General features: G+C 41.7%; 1 protein-coding gene across 2 annotated transcripts in view; it reads right to left on the reverse strand.

Moving 5' to 3' along the window:
* The window catches only part of tspan4a (tetraspanin 4a), a 150,487-nt gene that overhangs the window by 40,690 nt on the left and 93,146 nt on the right, over positions 1 to 16,651 (reverse strand). For both annotated transcript variants that reach the window (XM_053499723.1, XM_053499721.1), the window contains one exon: positions 12,121 to 12,312. In XM_053499723.1, coding sequence (XP_053355698.1) covers positions 12,121 to 12,312 — 192 coding nt within the window. The remainder of the gene's footprint in view (positions 1 to 12,120; positions 12,313 to 16,651) is intronic.

Consider the following 16,651-nt stretch of genomic DNA (forward strand, 5'->3'; position numbering starts at 1 on the left):
AGGAGAAAGTGTGGATGGCGCTCACGCATCGATTCCTCGATAAAACTCGCGCTCCTGATTCACGTGAGACCTTTCACGTGAGTACCAGGTGGGATATCTGATCATTCTGACCAAACTGCGTTCGAACGTTTGGTATCAAGTCGTGTGGACAACAAGAAATGTCACTTCAGTAAAAGAGAAAGAAGTTCCAGCATTTATTTTTCCATGATAATTCAAAATTAAATAAATAAATACATTCCATGCATTCATCTTCTATACTGCTTATTCTATACAGGGTTGCATGAGGTCTGGACCCTAAGTTTAACCCTAACCCTAACCCTAAACCAGGAATCTTCGGGCACGAGGCAGGAGACACACTGGACAAAGTGGACTGACGAGCCAAAAAGACTTCTTGTTTGGTTTTGTCGTCATGACATCAGCATCAGTGCAGTCGAGTTCCTCTCGTTAAACACCTGGGGTGAGATTTAGGGTGTTGGAGGATAGAATTTGTTGTTGTTGTTGTTGTTGGCCAACAATAAAAGGAAAGGCAGAGCTTGTAGACAATAAGGGATGGATCCGAAAAATCAAACCATAACAAGCCTAACAACATTTCATTGCACTGTAGAGAATAATGTAACTAAGTGTAAATGATTTTGTTGTTTATCGATTTGTTAGGGTTAGTGATGATTATGAGAAGTTTTCTCCCAACAGGACGATATTGATTTTAACCACAAAACAATTTAGACGACAGTCAGGACAATATTGGATTGAAAAACATAAAGGAATCATTTATTCATCCATCTGTCCATCATTTATAGCGCTTTATCCTGTGTAGGGCATGAGCACACACACACACAACCTGCATACAATCGCATGTCTTTGGTCTGTAGGAGAAAACCAGATACCAGCAGGAAACAGCACTGGGAGAATATGCAAACTCTATACACAGATGAGATTCAAACCCCCGACCCAGGAGGTCATGGGATCAGGGCTAACCACTAAACCACTAGTCCACACCGGACCTGATCCATCAGAGAGCACTGTGTATACTGTACTGTAACTTCACCGAAGTTCATGTTTTATACAGCGGGAAGGAACAGGAGAACCTAGGGGAACCAACATGGGCATGGAGAACATAAAAAAGTACCTGGAGCTCAGGATCGAACCTGGAGCTGTGAGGAGGAAACTCTACTTGTGTAGCACAGTGTCGGCCAAGGACGAAGAAAGATTCTTTAACTGGAAATTTAATCCAAAATGGAAAGCAGATGAGTGAAGGTCAGAGATTAGACACGTGTGAGATGAGGAAATATTCAACATCAACATGATTCATGTAAAATTTGTGAAAAAAAAAGAAAAAGAAAGCTTGACAAGTGAGATAAGCGAGCACACGCTGTAGTTTTTCAGAAACCCGACCCAGATATCGCTCTTTGTATCACGGCAATAATATCTGCAGTGAAGTGAAGGACTGACGTGAAAAGATAAGAGAATGACGGCCGACTTCAAGGAGACGTATTTCACTCTGCTCGCTGTGAAGAGTAGAAAAGAAAGCCTCGTGTAGAGTCGTGTCATTTCCTGCACTGATGAGAAGACATGATGATGCCACGTGCTCGTCCTGGGCAGCGCTGCCTCCGCGGGAAAATCAATAGCTGGTCAGGGAGCGACGCTGGAGAGGTCTGCAGGAAGGAAATTGAAATGATGGGTGTAAATGGTTTAACCAGAGTCGGATCCGGGACGAGAGCGGCAGGAAGTGTCCAAATGGATGGGAGTGGCTTTACTGTTATGTTTACGGCTGGTAATGTGATGTGTTTCAATAAGTGACTTTAAAAATTTATAAAACAGTAGTTTTTAATGTCAGTTATGAAAAAAAAAAATTTTAAGACTCTCTTTCTGTCATGATGAACCAAAGGCGAACTAAAAGTCCCATCAGCCTCTGCAGGAAACTCCATCACGTCACCGCAGAGAGCATGAAGACCAGCCTGCAGATCGACCCAAAGGCCTCTCCAGATGGAGATGTCTGAGGTGTTAACATTAGATCAATGCACCCTGATTACGTCCACAATAGTTCTGTAGATGTAAAGATGCCCTTCCTGTGCCCACTTGGCACCTGAATCATAAATTCTGTATTTTGTGATGTGCACCAGGATGAACACCACCTGCAGTGAAGCACTTTCTGTGTTCCATGTTGTTTCGTTGTCTGTTGCCATGAGACCATTCATCGTTCTTCTGAATCGTCCTTGTTGTGTTTTGTTTGTTCTTTTGAAATAATAAACCTGATCCGTATTTTCATCTGCTTCACTCCGATGGTTCCTGAAAACGTTCGTGTTCATGTTACAAAATCTTAACCAAGTTACAAGTTGGATTTCTTAAAGATCACAACAAGAAGAAAAAGCATGTTCTCTCACACACACACTGATCTTTCTCTTTTTCCTTTATTCTCAGTGAGACTCACAGCGGCGCCGACGCAGATTCTTGGCCCCCAACCTTGATGAAACTGATGCTTTTCAATCTCCATAGCATTTTTATGCACCTCAGTCCCCCATGGAATCTCAAGTGCGCTTGGAATTGTCCTTCCTTGCCCAAAACACACACAGTTAATTTCCCCCAGATGACTAATCCTGTTCAACCCTGTTCTGCAAATCCTGCATTCAAAATTGAATTAATAATTTAAAAGAAAAGGTTTTGAAGAAAGCCCCTTTCCTATCTTTCTAATTTTAACCTCAAATTGGTATGACCTTGAGATCGTAGAAGATCAGAAGAGGATCATCAGGGAGTTACAGCTGGTTGTGGTTTGTCTTCAGAACAATTTACTCTGAAGATATTTAAATCTGAATCGTAGCGGGTTTTTAGGCGACATGGTGGTGTAGTGGTTATCACTGTCTGTCGCATTGCACCTCCAGGGTCGAGGGTTCAATTCCCACCTCAAGTCTGTGAGCATGTTCTCCCCGTGCTTGGTGGGATTCATCCAGTTTCTCCGGTTTCCTCCAACAGTCCAAAGATCTGCAGATTAGTTAATTTGTGTTTCCAAATTATGTGTACTGTGTGTATTGGTCTGTCTGGGGTGTACCCCACCTCATCACCTGGGATAGGCTCCAGGCCCCCTGCGACCCTGAATACAGGATAAAGTGGTATAGAAGGTGAGAGAGAGCAGGTTTGTCTGGATGGTTCTGACACTTTGTAGGTCGATCTTACTCAGACGCGTGGCTGGACATAAAGCTGCACTTTACTCAAATCACGCCTTGATTTAATCTTGTGTGAGACGTGATAACGTGCTGAACAAACTGAAGAATTTTCTGATTTCCAAATACAGAAGTCAAAAAGCCTTGAGTCGAAATAAGATCATTGCTGATATGTTATTTATAAAACTTACTTTAGTCTCTTCGTGATATGATGCATTTTTCCAGACTCTTGTCTTGTTTTCATGAATGCGGGCGCTGCATTTCACCGGCTACGACGTGCCCTCTGTCATGCATGCCCTCGTGCCCACCGTGGTCGCAGGCCGCGCCTCAGCCTGTATTTTGGGTTAAACTTTATTGCTTCAACATTGTGGATTAAATAAAAACTAAAAACAAGTCCTTCCTGTTATTACGTCATTATTAATCTAAATAAAACCAAATATAGATAAGAGAGCAGTGCAGGGTTATATTATTGCGCTCGCTCTGATATGTTATTGTTTCTATAGCAACTGCTCATTCTCAGATATTGTTGCTATGGTGATGTTCTCTGTCCAGAGAAATGTTTCTGTAACATTGGCGGAAGGAGTCTCCAGTGTCAGCGCTTTGGACATGTCTCAAGCAGGGTTTTTTTCCCTTATTTTAACCTCAAGAGAAAGACTTAAGGGAGGCTGCTAAAGGAAAATTGAATTTAGGTGTTTAATTTGTGGGAGGAAACCAAAAAATCCTGAGGAAACAATGGGAGAACATGCAAACTCATCAAAAACTCATCGAACCAGGACGCTGGAGGTGCGAGAGCAGTGCAGGATGGCTTCTTGTTAGTTGCGGTGTAAAAGGAATAAAACACTCAGGGACGTGCTGTTAGAGGAAAATAATCAATTCTGCTTCTTCACTACAGTATTTTACAGGAACAGCCATAACACACACACACACACACACACACACACACACACACACACACACACACACACAGTACAGTACAATGTTTGTTTCTTAAATACTGCTCAAGGGCTCGAGCTGATTCATTTGATTTAGTCTCTGATTTAATTCTCCAGCTTGGTGAACCCAACTGCAACGGGAAATCAATGGCCGAGCGTCGAGGTTAGAAAGGGAAGAGAAAAAAGGAACATGGATATTCACTTTTAGAAAGACGTTTATCTCATTTATCGGCTGTGTTTCATTCGATGCGAGACATTTCATTTCCAGCTCCTGATCCTCAGCACGAGCACCTCGGTGTGTATTACGCCCATTATCATAAAGAGACAGGCTTGAACCAGAGCTCGGGGACGTGACCTGGGTTTATAGCCAGGATGCTGAGATGAACTTTGACCTGGCGCTTCACTTGAAATTCAGCACTGGGAGTCATTTATCGACTGAATGAACAGCTGGTTTATGAACCAAATAGAAAAACAAGACTACAGAGTGCCCTGAGGGTTACAGCGCTTTGGCCTGTCTTTATGGATTTTTGTTTTTCAGCAGAGGTGTATTCGGATGGTTTCATTCTAACCTCTAAAGGGTAATGCTGTTATAGGATTTTATATCATCATCATCATCATCATCATCATCGTCGTCGTCTTTATTATAAAGAATCATTAAGCTCCTATAAAAATATATTCAAAAACAAAAAAACAAAAGCAATTATTATGTAAAAACAAGTCCAAATTCAAAACAGTGTCGTCATGTCCCAATCAATACCGTGTTAAAGTTCAGAATTAAGCATCACTTTAATCAGGCAGATACGATCAGGACGCCTAATTACCGACAACCCCAACAAATCTCTACGCGCAGCAGACGCTTTTAATTCGCAGCAGACAGGCAGACGCTCGGCGGCTCTCGAGACGGACATGACAGTCAAGCTGCCTCATTAAGGAGATTGTCAGTGTAGCCTGAACACACAAAAAATCGACCTAGAAAAGCATATGTGTGTGTGTGTGTGTGGGAGGGGTGTGTAAATGTCAGAGCGAACGTTAACAACTCGCACCGTCTCGGTCGCTGTCATCCGAATGCGTCCATTTATGAAAAGGGTAACGAGAACGCCTGCTTCTGCTCCTCTGATCCGTTAAGTAATAAGGTTCTCCGCCCGGTTGTAAAGGAAGACAGAAAGCGAATCTAAACTGCCTCTTCTCCCACGTGGCACCACTCCATCCACGATAACGCCTTCATTTTTATTCAAATGAACTCCAGGAGCTCGAGTGCATGAACAGGGACGCACACACTTTTTATAATTATTATGCAAATCGGAGGAAACTCTGCTAATTGGTAAGCAGGACGAGTCACTCGTTTAGGGATCGTTATCGTAATCAACAAGTTCCCCAGAACACGTGCTTATACACTCAGTCTGAGAAACGTGCAGCACTAACTACACCTGATCTCGCGCGCTAAATAAGAATGAAAACCAAAAAAAAAGACCGTCATCAGTCTTTATAGAAACCCAGAGTAAAGGTTTGTTTCTGAAGCACTCGTCTGAAATAAATAAACAGAGGGCTGTTTTTTTTTCCCTTGTTTTTTGAGTCCAGGTTCAGGAGTGTACACAGATGCAATAGATGTAAGTGGCCTTGAGTGTAATTCACTGAAATAACACACACCGGGTCAAGTGGTGGAACAGGAGGTCTAGCACTTTAAATCGGTTACATTTTGGTTTTAAAAAATTTACTTCCTTCCTGCCGTGAACCTCGCTGACCTCCGGCGCTCTTCTCTCCTTCCTGTGTATGCCTTAGTTAATTAGCGTTCCACAAAGAAACCAAAGTGAGAAAGTCATAACTACTGTAGATGAACTCTCCTCATACTCTCCAGCACCTGAACCTCTGTGATTTTTTTTGTCTCTAATATCACCGCTGCACCACATCACCATGTCAACACTTCTCTCCTTTCTTCACAGATTTAGTTAACAAGGCCTGAACCATCATTATGAATCAGATGCCCTCACTCACTCACTCCCTCCCTCCCTCCCTCTTTTTAACCATCCACCATGTTTCTCTCCTCTCTCTCCAAATCCTACAAACAGCCACTAATCCCACCACATGTCCACTGGATCGTATCCCAACCGCGAGTCGCCAGGAATCTCCAAAGGCCTCATCCAATTTATCACATGAAAGAACCAGATTAAGGATTCCAACCAGTCTGGCTTCCATCACTGAGCTTCTGGATCAGCCAAAGTGTCATCAAGCCTAAGCCTTCTCTATGATAATCCATAATGTTAACTGGCATAATCTTCATATCCTTGGATGGCCACTTGGATTTGGAGACATCTACTGTACATCTACAACTTCTCAATCCGGACTGGTATCTCACACAGCTCAGGCTCAGTGCTTGTTCCTCGTCTACCTGATCTCATGAAGATGAAATCATTTTATAAAGCATCTCCTACGAGTAATGTCTCCCAGGAGTCTGTGGATAGTCTGAGTTCCTCAGAATTTAACAAATGACTTCAAATCAACATGGCTGCCCCAGAATCAGTGGCTCCTTGGTGTTGGTGGCTTTCTCATTGAACTGATGTACAACGTTCATCAATTCCTTTTACAATTCCTCTCTTTACCCCCAGCATCTTCTTCTCATTCTTGTTTATGATCCTGCTGCCAAACAAGGAGTCAAACCATGGAGAATGTGGGTTTTAAAAGTAACCAATCAATGAAAGGGACACACTAGCCACTGTCCCCATATCCCCATGAAGTCCTGAGCAAGAGTTGAGCACTTCCAAGTGCGTAGGGAGGGGTCTATTCTAACTGTCTGTAACTATACAATAATACAGTGGTACAATAATACAGTGGGGGCAGTGGTAGCTCAGAGGGCTAAGGCATCGGTGGTTCGATCCCCAGTTCCACCAGGTTGCCACTGTTGGGCCCTTGAGCAAGGCCCTTAACCCTAACTGCTTCAGGGGCGCTGTATCATGGCTGACCCTGCGCTCTGACCCCAGTTACACTGGGATATGCGAAAAAGGAATTTCACTGTGCTGTAATGTATCTGTATGTAATGTATGAATCTGTTCCCCGGTCAATTCCCAATACTATTGGACCTTACCACTCTTCAAGTGCAATATTGTTAACTGTATTATTTGAGCCATACTCTTTTCGTTTTCCTTTTAAAGCAATTTCCCTCTGGAATTAATAAAGTTGTTTGAATCGTGAATCGTGAGAGCTCGTCACAACTCCGTCCCTGAGAGGCGTGTTTATGCTTTTCTGCTGGTGGAAGCTGTTCTGTCCACTCGAATCACGTGCACACGCATGGTTTATCAAGTGTGCACGTTTGAAGACTAATTAAATGCCAATAAATGCCAAACTGTCAGCCTTATTTTAGCAATGAATGTTTCTGAAACATCGGCATACAGTCACACACTCTAGGGTGGAGAAAAAGGGAAGAAATACAGCGGTACCTTTGCGTACAAATGAAATCCGCTCCAGAGACGAGTTCTTAGGTGAAATTTTGTAATATGAAACACACTTTCCCATAGGAAATCATGTAAATGCAAATAATTCGTTCCAGCCTCCAAAAAATATGACCAATATTACCAATTTCCAAAACTATAATCATATTTTTGCATATAAAAACAAACAAAACATTTAGAAAAGACATGTAAATATACAAGTAAAAGATAAAATAAATAGACATTAAACCTCATTTAACCTTATTTTATGATTCTTTTAGGTTTTAGAAGCCACACAATGTGCAATGTTCTTACATTTTGTAAAGCTGTTAAATGTTCCAGGAAAAGTTCTGAATGTTCTGACGTCGATTGATGTCACGTGACTCGGAGGAAACACGTGATCTTCTCCCCCCCCCCTGACTGAATGGTAATAGTGGCCTTAATGTGGAGCCCCCTAGTGACTGGGAGGAATTGGATCGACTAAAATAGAGAGAAAAAGATTGTCAGTTACAAATCGCGCGTTACTGATGCTGATATAAGTGACAGTAAACTGGTGACAGGATCAGGGGCACCCGAGGCTCACCCATGCCCGAGGCTCACCCATGCCCGAGGCTCACCCATGCCTGTGGCTCACCCATGCCTGTGGCTCACCCCTCATGCCTTCGGGGACCAAAGGTGGTGATTTTAATGTTAAATTAACCAACAGACACGTGTGGATGTTTTTTCCGCCTCCACTTTGTAGCACGGCGTTCTGTAATCTTGTTTATTTCAGGCTCTGACTTTACACTTCTGAGGTTTAGCATGTGGCAGCATGGCAGCCTGTGTTCCCACCTCACATTTCAAACCCAGCGATCTGTCACAACTCCGACCAGCACCAAGCTCTTAGTGAAGATGAATGCATTAATATAAACGTATAAAAACGTATTAAACCCGCTAAATTGATCACCACGAACACGTCTGCGTTTCCACCTCCAGCGTGCAGAACTTTAACGTTCGGTTAACAAGATCACTCGGATAAAGTGTACAGCAGCCTCCAAACACATAAACACACAGATTTCACCGGGTCTCTGATGCGACCGTAATTATGAAGGAACAGATTTTACTGTGACGTACCTTTTTTTTTAAATCTTTTTTTAAACTCCTGGCTTGAATAGCTAAGTGCTCGAAAATGGCAATGTGTCACCGCGTGACAGATGGGAACGTCGTCGTGCCATCTTTTTCTCTCCTTATAAAAGGGATGCTTTTAGTAAAGCTGGTGTGATAAGGCAATCTGATGATTTAAATATTCCTGAAGAACATTTTGTTCTTTTTTTGAAATACCTGCTGGAGAAACCGTACTTTAAGGTTGGACTGCGCAACATTCCAGGATTTTACGGATGTATATTTTAGGACGTTTCTTCAGCCTAGACTGAAATAAGAATTTATCCCAGTATGAACAGTAACAACACCTCATCTCAGGACTAACTACACGATACTTCAAACTCCATAAGCCAGATCCAGAACATCCGGTGTATCGTCCTACTGTATAAACGCCACGCAAATTAAACTGCATCCATCATTTCCAATTCATTCACGCCACCATTTTCTTTTCCTACTCACCAAACACTGCGTTCTATAACACACACTGGCACATATTTCTCCCCTGAACATTACCCAGGTTCACCTCAGGTCTGTTTATCCCTCACGCACAGATACAGTCTGATGACTTCGCACTATAAAAGCTTTTTCCGACAGCTCAGTGAGGATTTTTAAGTCTCTGTAAGACTCTTGTGTGCCATGAAGGGTGACATGAAGCTTTGTCAAACTCAAATCCCGCATTCATAGCGTGCCTGTCGTACTGCGGCGCGAAGAGATATGACTGCTAACGTTCCACCTGACTGCTCCACCATGCCCTTATATTTCATCTATTTCTTGCTATAGGCACGGCGCTCCGGGTTATTTTTTATGCTCACGCTGCTTTTGAATTCTGGAATCTCATCAATCAGAAGGTGAGGATTTATGATCTATAATGGATCGCGGGTTTATACTAATGCACACATAATGCTAATACAGAATGATTTCTATAGTAACAACTCATCCATAGGGATGTGTACACACACACACACACTTCACATAAACAAATTTTTTTTCTAATAATTTTGATATACAGTATGACGGCAGGAGTCTCCAGTGTCAGAACTTAGAGTTTAAGCTGTAACTTTATTGTTACATTAAAGTACATTTTAATATTTGTATTATCAACATCGTTACTGCATCCTTATTACTGCTAAAGAGAATTCAATAAATGTAAAAAAAAATAAAAAAATTGAGTTCTGGACGGCAATTACTTTTGCTTGTTAGAATTTCTCTGGATTTTTGTGTCATACCGGTTTTGCATAATTTATTCTGTCGGGCGAGTTACAGCATTTCTTTAGAGAACTCTAACTCGTTATTCTTCCTCCTTTGGAAGACGATAAAAAAAACGGGACAGAATAATTCACAACATGGTCTCATGGGGTTTCACACTTCTATAAAACATCCTCATAAGAAACAGTGCAATATTAAGCAAAGCAATTAAACAAAGCCTGTGAGATTAGCTTATTTTTATTTATCCCCGCTCGGACTCTTCCTCTACACACCACTGAACAAACCTCTTCATAAAATCCAACACACGTCACAAAGGAGTCATTATCTCTCCATCCGCCGTCGCTACCTCTCATCCTGTGTAGAGTTGCACCGAATCCCCGGGAGCGCAGGACACGGCGTGGGGTACACCCTAGAGGGGGTGCCATCTCATCACAGGGTGCACACACACACATACACACACTACAGGCAAGTTGGAAACATCAAACAACCTACATGTTTTTAGAAACCAGAGGAAACCCAGCAAGCACGAGGGAGAACTTAAACGCCCAACCCTGGATGGATGGATAAATAAATAGAAGGATGGATGGATGGATGGATGGATGGATAGATAGTTTGAAAACATCTGGGTATTAAAGTTATGAGTTTATGGAGTTTTGGTTGGAATTTGGTCCCATTCTTGCCTAATACAGGTTTCCAGCTGCTAAAGAATTTGTGGTCGTCTTTAACATATTTCTCGTTTAGTATTGCGCCAAATGTTCTCTATAGGTGAAAAATCTGGACTGCAGGCAAGAAAATTCAGCACCCGGACTCTTCCACTACAAAGCCATGCTGTTGTAATAGCTGCAGTATGAGGTTTTGCATTGTCCTGCTGAAATACACAAGGCCTTACCTGGAGCAGATGTTGCTCTGAGACCTTTATATACCTTTCAGCATCCATAGTGTCTTACAGAACATGCAAGCTGCCCACATCGTATGCACTTATACACCCCATACCATCAGAGAACTGAAGACTGATAACATGCTGGAAGGTCTCCCTCCTCTTCAGCCCAGAGGACACAGAATCTGTGATTCCCAACAAGAATGTCCAATTTGGACTCGTCTCACCATAGAACAATTTTTTACATTGAAACAGTCTATTTTAAATGAGCCTTGAATATACCAGCGAATCTTTGATGAGGAGATAAGATTTGTAAAGCCATTGCAATTCGATGTTGAGGAACGTTGTTTTTAAAATATTCCACAATCTTTTTATGTACCTGTGCTAACAAATTTAAAATGAGCCCATTTAGTTGATAAAAGTGTAAAATGTCTTTATTTAAACATTTATATTTAACGAGATCATTGATGCATCTGTTTTGGGAATGTAAGAAAATGAAAACGTTTTGATCTGGTTCAGAAAATACTGCCTAGAAAATGCACTGTCTCCAACTATAAACCTGCTAAATTGTAAAACATCACTAGATCTTCCTTCTGATTTAAACTCTTTACTAAATTTCATCACTTATTTGCCAAAGGAATGTTTACTTATGGTCAACATCTGGTCTACCAACTCTGGAGATGTGTTCGGCACAAGCTGCTGATCTTCTCCCTTTGGAAAAACTTACATATGACTTACAGAACAAATCTGAACTACAGTATTCTGTCTGGTTTGGGCCCCTTTGTGGGATCTACTTGGACAATCATGACTCTTGTCCTGCCCACCTTTTTTTCTTTCGGTTTTCCATGATTACTCTTTTATAGTAACACATTATTGTTTGTGTTTAAATGTTTGCTGTGGGTGTCGATTAAATATTGATCTGGCTTTGCTTTTTTGTTGTTGTTGAAAATCAATAAAAATATAAATAAATAAAAAAACATTTATTTTCCCTATGTTATATTGTAAATAAAATATCGACTCAAGTGATTTTAAATTCTTTTAGTTTACATCTGCCGAAGTTCCGGTTGTATTTTCAGGGTTTTAAACTCTATAAACAATCTGAATCCTTCTACAATAACATCAGCATGTCCGACTGAGATATACCGTAATTAATAATAAAACTGTAATAATTACTGGAAATGATAATACTTTAAACTTAAAGTACATTTAAAAATTTGTATTTATCCTTGCCTCCAAAAGTTGCTTGACAGTATTTGTGGGCGTGGCTTACTCCAAAATGCCAACATTCTGATTGGTGACATCAGCATCTTATTTGCGTTCCGCCCTCATCAGCCAAGACATAAAAGAGCGCACCTCACCCCAGACAGCGGGGACAGGACGGTACTTACGCTGAGCAGCAGGGGCCGGCTCTCCTTGACGGCGCCGACGCAGCCCAGGCAGCCGATCACCATTATGATGGTTCCCACGGCGATGAGCAGATTGGCAGCAGACAGAGACGGTAGGGAGGTGGAGAGAGTAGCGAAGTTTCCTTGGGTGACTGACAGCCAGACGCCTACTCCCAGAATCCCACATCCCCCCAGCTGGGGAAGAGAAAATACACTGTCATGTACAGAAGTTTGTACGCCCTTAGGTGGAAATTAAAAAGCAAGAATAAACAATGATACCAACAGGTAGGTTTCAGAAACGCTCGGTTATTAACTCAGGTATATAATTGATTCATTTAATATGTTAATTCAGGAAGCTTTTTAAACATTCCTTAATTTTATGCTTTGGTATAGTAGTGAAGTGAAGGTCTTGCCAGATTCGACATTTTGACATCACATGCCTTAATCTACTACAAGTTGACTCCACGAAATTTCATGAACTGCAAATTGCAAGGTGCATTCGACTCCAATAAACCACAACAAACTGTCTTCTTTCACCGTCTACCTACAGACTACCCACAATCCTTCACAATATACCAGGAATTATCAAAAAACTGGACAAGAACTGCTACTATTTCTCTCAAACCCTATTTAATTTCCCAAGACATGCTACAGTAGATTTATTCAGTAAAGGACGACCTGGATCCTTGTCTTTTATTTTTTTATTCCTTCTTGTGACCTTCTTAATAACACTTAAATGCAAATGTGCAGAATTTCTTCACCACTATCTCGGCCTAGCCAGTGACAAATAAGCACACAGAGGCTGGAAATATTCTTGCTTTCAACTACGCATACGCCCATGCATGATGTCTGCCTCGTATATCATGCACTTGTTTGGTGCATAGCTGGTGCGTATCCTCAGGAATTAGCGTGGCATCGCTACGGGGTGCAATGTGCAAGTAAATGTGCAAGAGGCGATGTAGTCAACAGGAACTGCGAAAATGGACCAGGTCTGCAATTACCACCAGCTGTGTGATTAATAATAATAATAATAATAATAATAATAAATGTAATTATTGTCAGCACATTAAAATGTGTTTTTCTCATATCCCTGTTAGGAGGCTGGGGTCAGAGCACAGGTTCAGCCAGGATACAGCGCCCCCTGGAGTGGGTAGGGTTAAGGGCCTTGCTCAAGGGGTCAACAATGGCAACTTGGAGGTGCTAGGGCTCGAACCCCTGACCTTCCAATAAGTAACCCACAGGCTTAACGTTAATGATGACGTCACTGCTGTAAAGGGACAAATACACAACATAACGGTTGGTGAGAGATAAGTATTACCTACATTGAGTGTTGCCATGTTTGTGTATGCAAAACTGTCTGATCAAATTCTTCAGTGTGCCATCTATTGGAATTCTCAGGTAACACATGTAGTATATACTGTAGGTCCATCCATACATCTAGGAACCTCTGTAGTCCAACTAGGAACCGTGGAGGCTAATGGTGACCATTTTATTTATTTTCATTTTTATGACCGTGGTAGGACCTCACACTATGAGAAATTTGGGAACGCCAATTAGCCTAATCTTCATGTCTTTGGACTGTGGGAGAAACCAAAGTACCTGGAGGAAACCCACCAAGCAGTCTAATGACTACGCCAACGTGATATAGACAAGTATATGAACAAATACGCTCATGATGTTGCTGGATGACAACACAAACTCAACACAACAACAATGGCAGGCACACAGCAAAATAAAATACTGTGTAATGTCCCTGATTGATTCATAATAATAATTTTATTGTCTGAATGCATTTCTGCTCCAGGAAAAGAGCAGGAGAGACGTAATGCTTTTGCTAAATCGCCAACAATAAATGCAAACTTGACTTCATTAAATAAGCAATAGCGTTCCTTTGTTAGCTTTCCTTTATAATTAAATTCCCAAAGCTCTCCCTCTTACCGAGTGCTTAATTTCACTCCTGTTTCGAACAGAGTACATTCTGTATGAAATGTGTTCATGTCCCGCTCCAGACCGTGCTCTACTCTATGGCTTAATACAGCTGACATTCTGTTAGATCTTAAAACATGCAGACGTCAGAGATGTTTTAAATTCGCACTCCGTCTCACATGATTCACTCGATGATTTTCTTCAATCTTTGTTCCAGTCTGTAAGTAATAAAAAAATAATAAGTTAGAACAAAAAATATGATTATGTGTCAGGATTAGAAACGCTTATTGAAAAAATATAGCTCACAGTTCTCCATTTAAATACAAAGAAAATCTGAAGTTCATGAGCTGAGGTTCAACCCAGAAAAACGAAAACACCACCAGGAGGAGATCTGAAGACCAGCTGAGATGTTCCATCTGCAGAGCAATTCTCTGTAACAGCACTCGCACAGGTTTATATTATTGTGCTCGTTCTCAGATGTTATGTTTCTATAGTAACAGCTCACACAGGTGTTTATAAAACAAGAAAGGAAGGAGTCTCCAGTGTCAGAGCTTTATACTGTATCAGTCAGAGGTGATTATTAACTATTAAAAAAAGAGAATGAAAGCTGAAGGAAGAAGTGTTAATAGCTGCTGTAGCATAAGTGACCGTGTAAGGAGCTAAGCTGTTTGATTGATGTTTCACAAGAAGGAATTTAGCTAAAAACAGAGAAATATTAAATCATGGGCAAAAGTACAAAGGGCGTTCGAGTCAAAGTGGGACTTTTGGAACTCAAAGTAGAAAGTTTACAGCCATAATCGGACTGCCTGTCTAATTAACTTCTGAAACGCCGGCCTTCCAGGAACTGCTTTAATGTCATGGACCGAGGTCAGGACTGTATGGGGGACATGGCAATAACCCCACGCCGAGTTTCTGTCATTCATGGACGTACGACCTTCTTTAAAACGTTTGTACCGCTCCGATGTTTTACTGCGGCTACATCACCATCTACATTTACCAGAAATGTCATCACAAGTCCCGGTTTGACTCGAACACCCTTGGTATGAAAGTAATTCTTCAAAAAAAAATTTCAGATACTAATGTAACATTGTGTTGTACGTGATTTAAATTTTAATGAGAAATAAACGGAAAGTTTCGGGACAGAATTAAACCCCGGCTGATCCGCGCGTTATAATCTGTTTGTATTTTCCGCGCTGGTTCTCAGATCGCTCACTGTTTTCCCGTCGTGTTTGTTGTCGCTGCAGTCGGTAATGAATGCACAGCCGGCTGTAAAATCTGTCTCTCATAAATAAGAGATGCGCTCGCGTCTTGCCGAGGATGAGACCAGCGGCAAATCCGTCACCGGCGTTCTGATGGGTTCCAGATTAACACGGGCCTGTAATGTTCTCTCTGCGCAGCTTTAACAGACCCCTACGTGTGCTTTATGCATTATCAAAGCACAGAGCTCTCTCACTCACACACACACACACACACACACACACTGATATTTACTGCTTACACTACTCATCTGACATCTCTGGCTACACCGCTGAGCTTTTGGCTGGTTTCTGCTCCCCGCAAATGCCGATAAATAAACTGCGGTTCTCCTCCAGCAGGACGGAGAGGATGAGAGACAGATAGAGAGAGAGTGAGAGAGAGAGTGAGAGAGTGCTGATGAAGCAGAAGCCAGGACGGAGGAGAAGGAAAGATCAATAACGCACTAATCACCATGGGGTTCTCTGAGCGTTCTTGCTCTGTTGTCTGCGAAAGCCAAAATTTTATATCTAACCTAATGGAGTAAAACACTCTAAGCGTTCCTGACTCTCATTTACTCTTCCCTCATTCCTTCTGCATGCTGTTTTATTCCTTGTTTCATTTTTACTCTTTAATATAAAGTACCATTCCAATTTTCGACTCAAAATTAAAGTCGTGCCCTGCGACAAATAACGCTTTCCTCTCAGGACGCATTTCTATTAAAACTAGAATCGTTATTTAGATGGTAGGAACCTTTTATTAACCCCTGATTGTGGACTCCAGGCCTCTCGCGACCCTGGACAGCAGAAGTGCGATGGAGAACGAGTGAGTGAGAGAGGGAACCTTTAATTATCCAAAGAGGTTAACATCTAGATTTTGGTACTTGACCTCAGGGGTTTTTAAGGGTTCACTGGATATTTCAGGGGTCACAGGATCCAAAAAATGGTTTATATTTAATAAAGGAATAATACTGACATGGAGTACTGGATTACTGACAGAGAGATAATCAGAGAAGGAAAGTTTTCTTTAAAAGATGCAACATCATCGTCCAGGTCAAAGTCAACTTTATTGTCAATTCTGCTACATGTGCAGTGCATACTGTATATATAGAGAATCGAAATTATGTTTCGATAAGGGTGTGAGAGGCTGGGTGTCGGGCCTCTGGCTCTTCTCATCTTATGGAGAAAGTAGAGACGCTGTTGTGCTTTCTTGGCCAGTGCTGCAGTGTTGGACCAGGAGACATCTTCTGTAATGTGCACACCCAGGAACTTGGTGCTGCTCACCCTCTCCACGATCACACCATTGATGGTCATAGGAGAGTGTTGGGTGTGTGCTCTCCTGTAATCGACAACAATTTCCTTCATCTTTTCCACGT

Source organism: Clarias gariepinus, chromosome 7 (genome assembly GCF_024256425.1).
Source record: "Clarias gariepinus isolate MV-2021 ecotype Netherlands chromosome 7, CGAR_prim_01v2, whole genome shotgun sequence".
NCBI lineage: Eukaryota > Metazoa > Chordata > Actinopteri > Siluriformes > Clariidae > Clarias > Clarias gariepinus.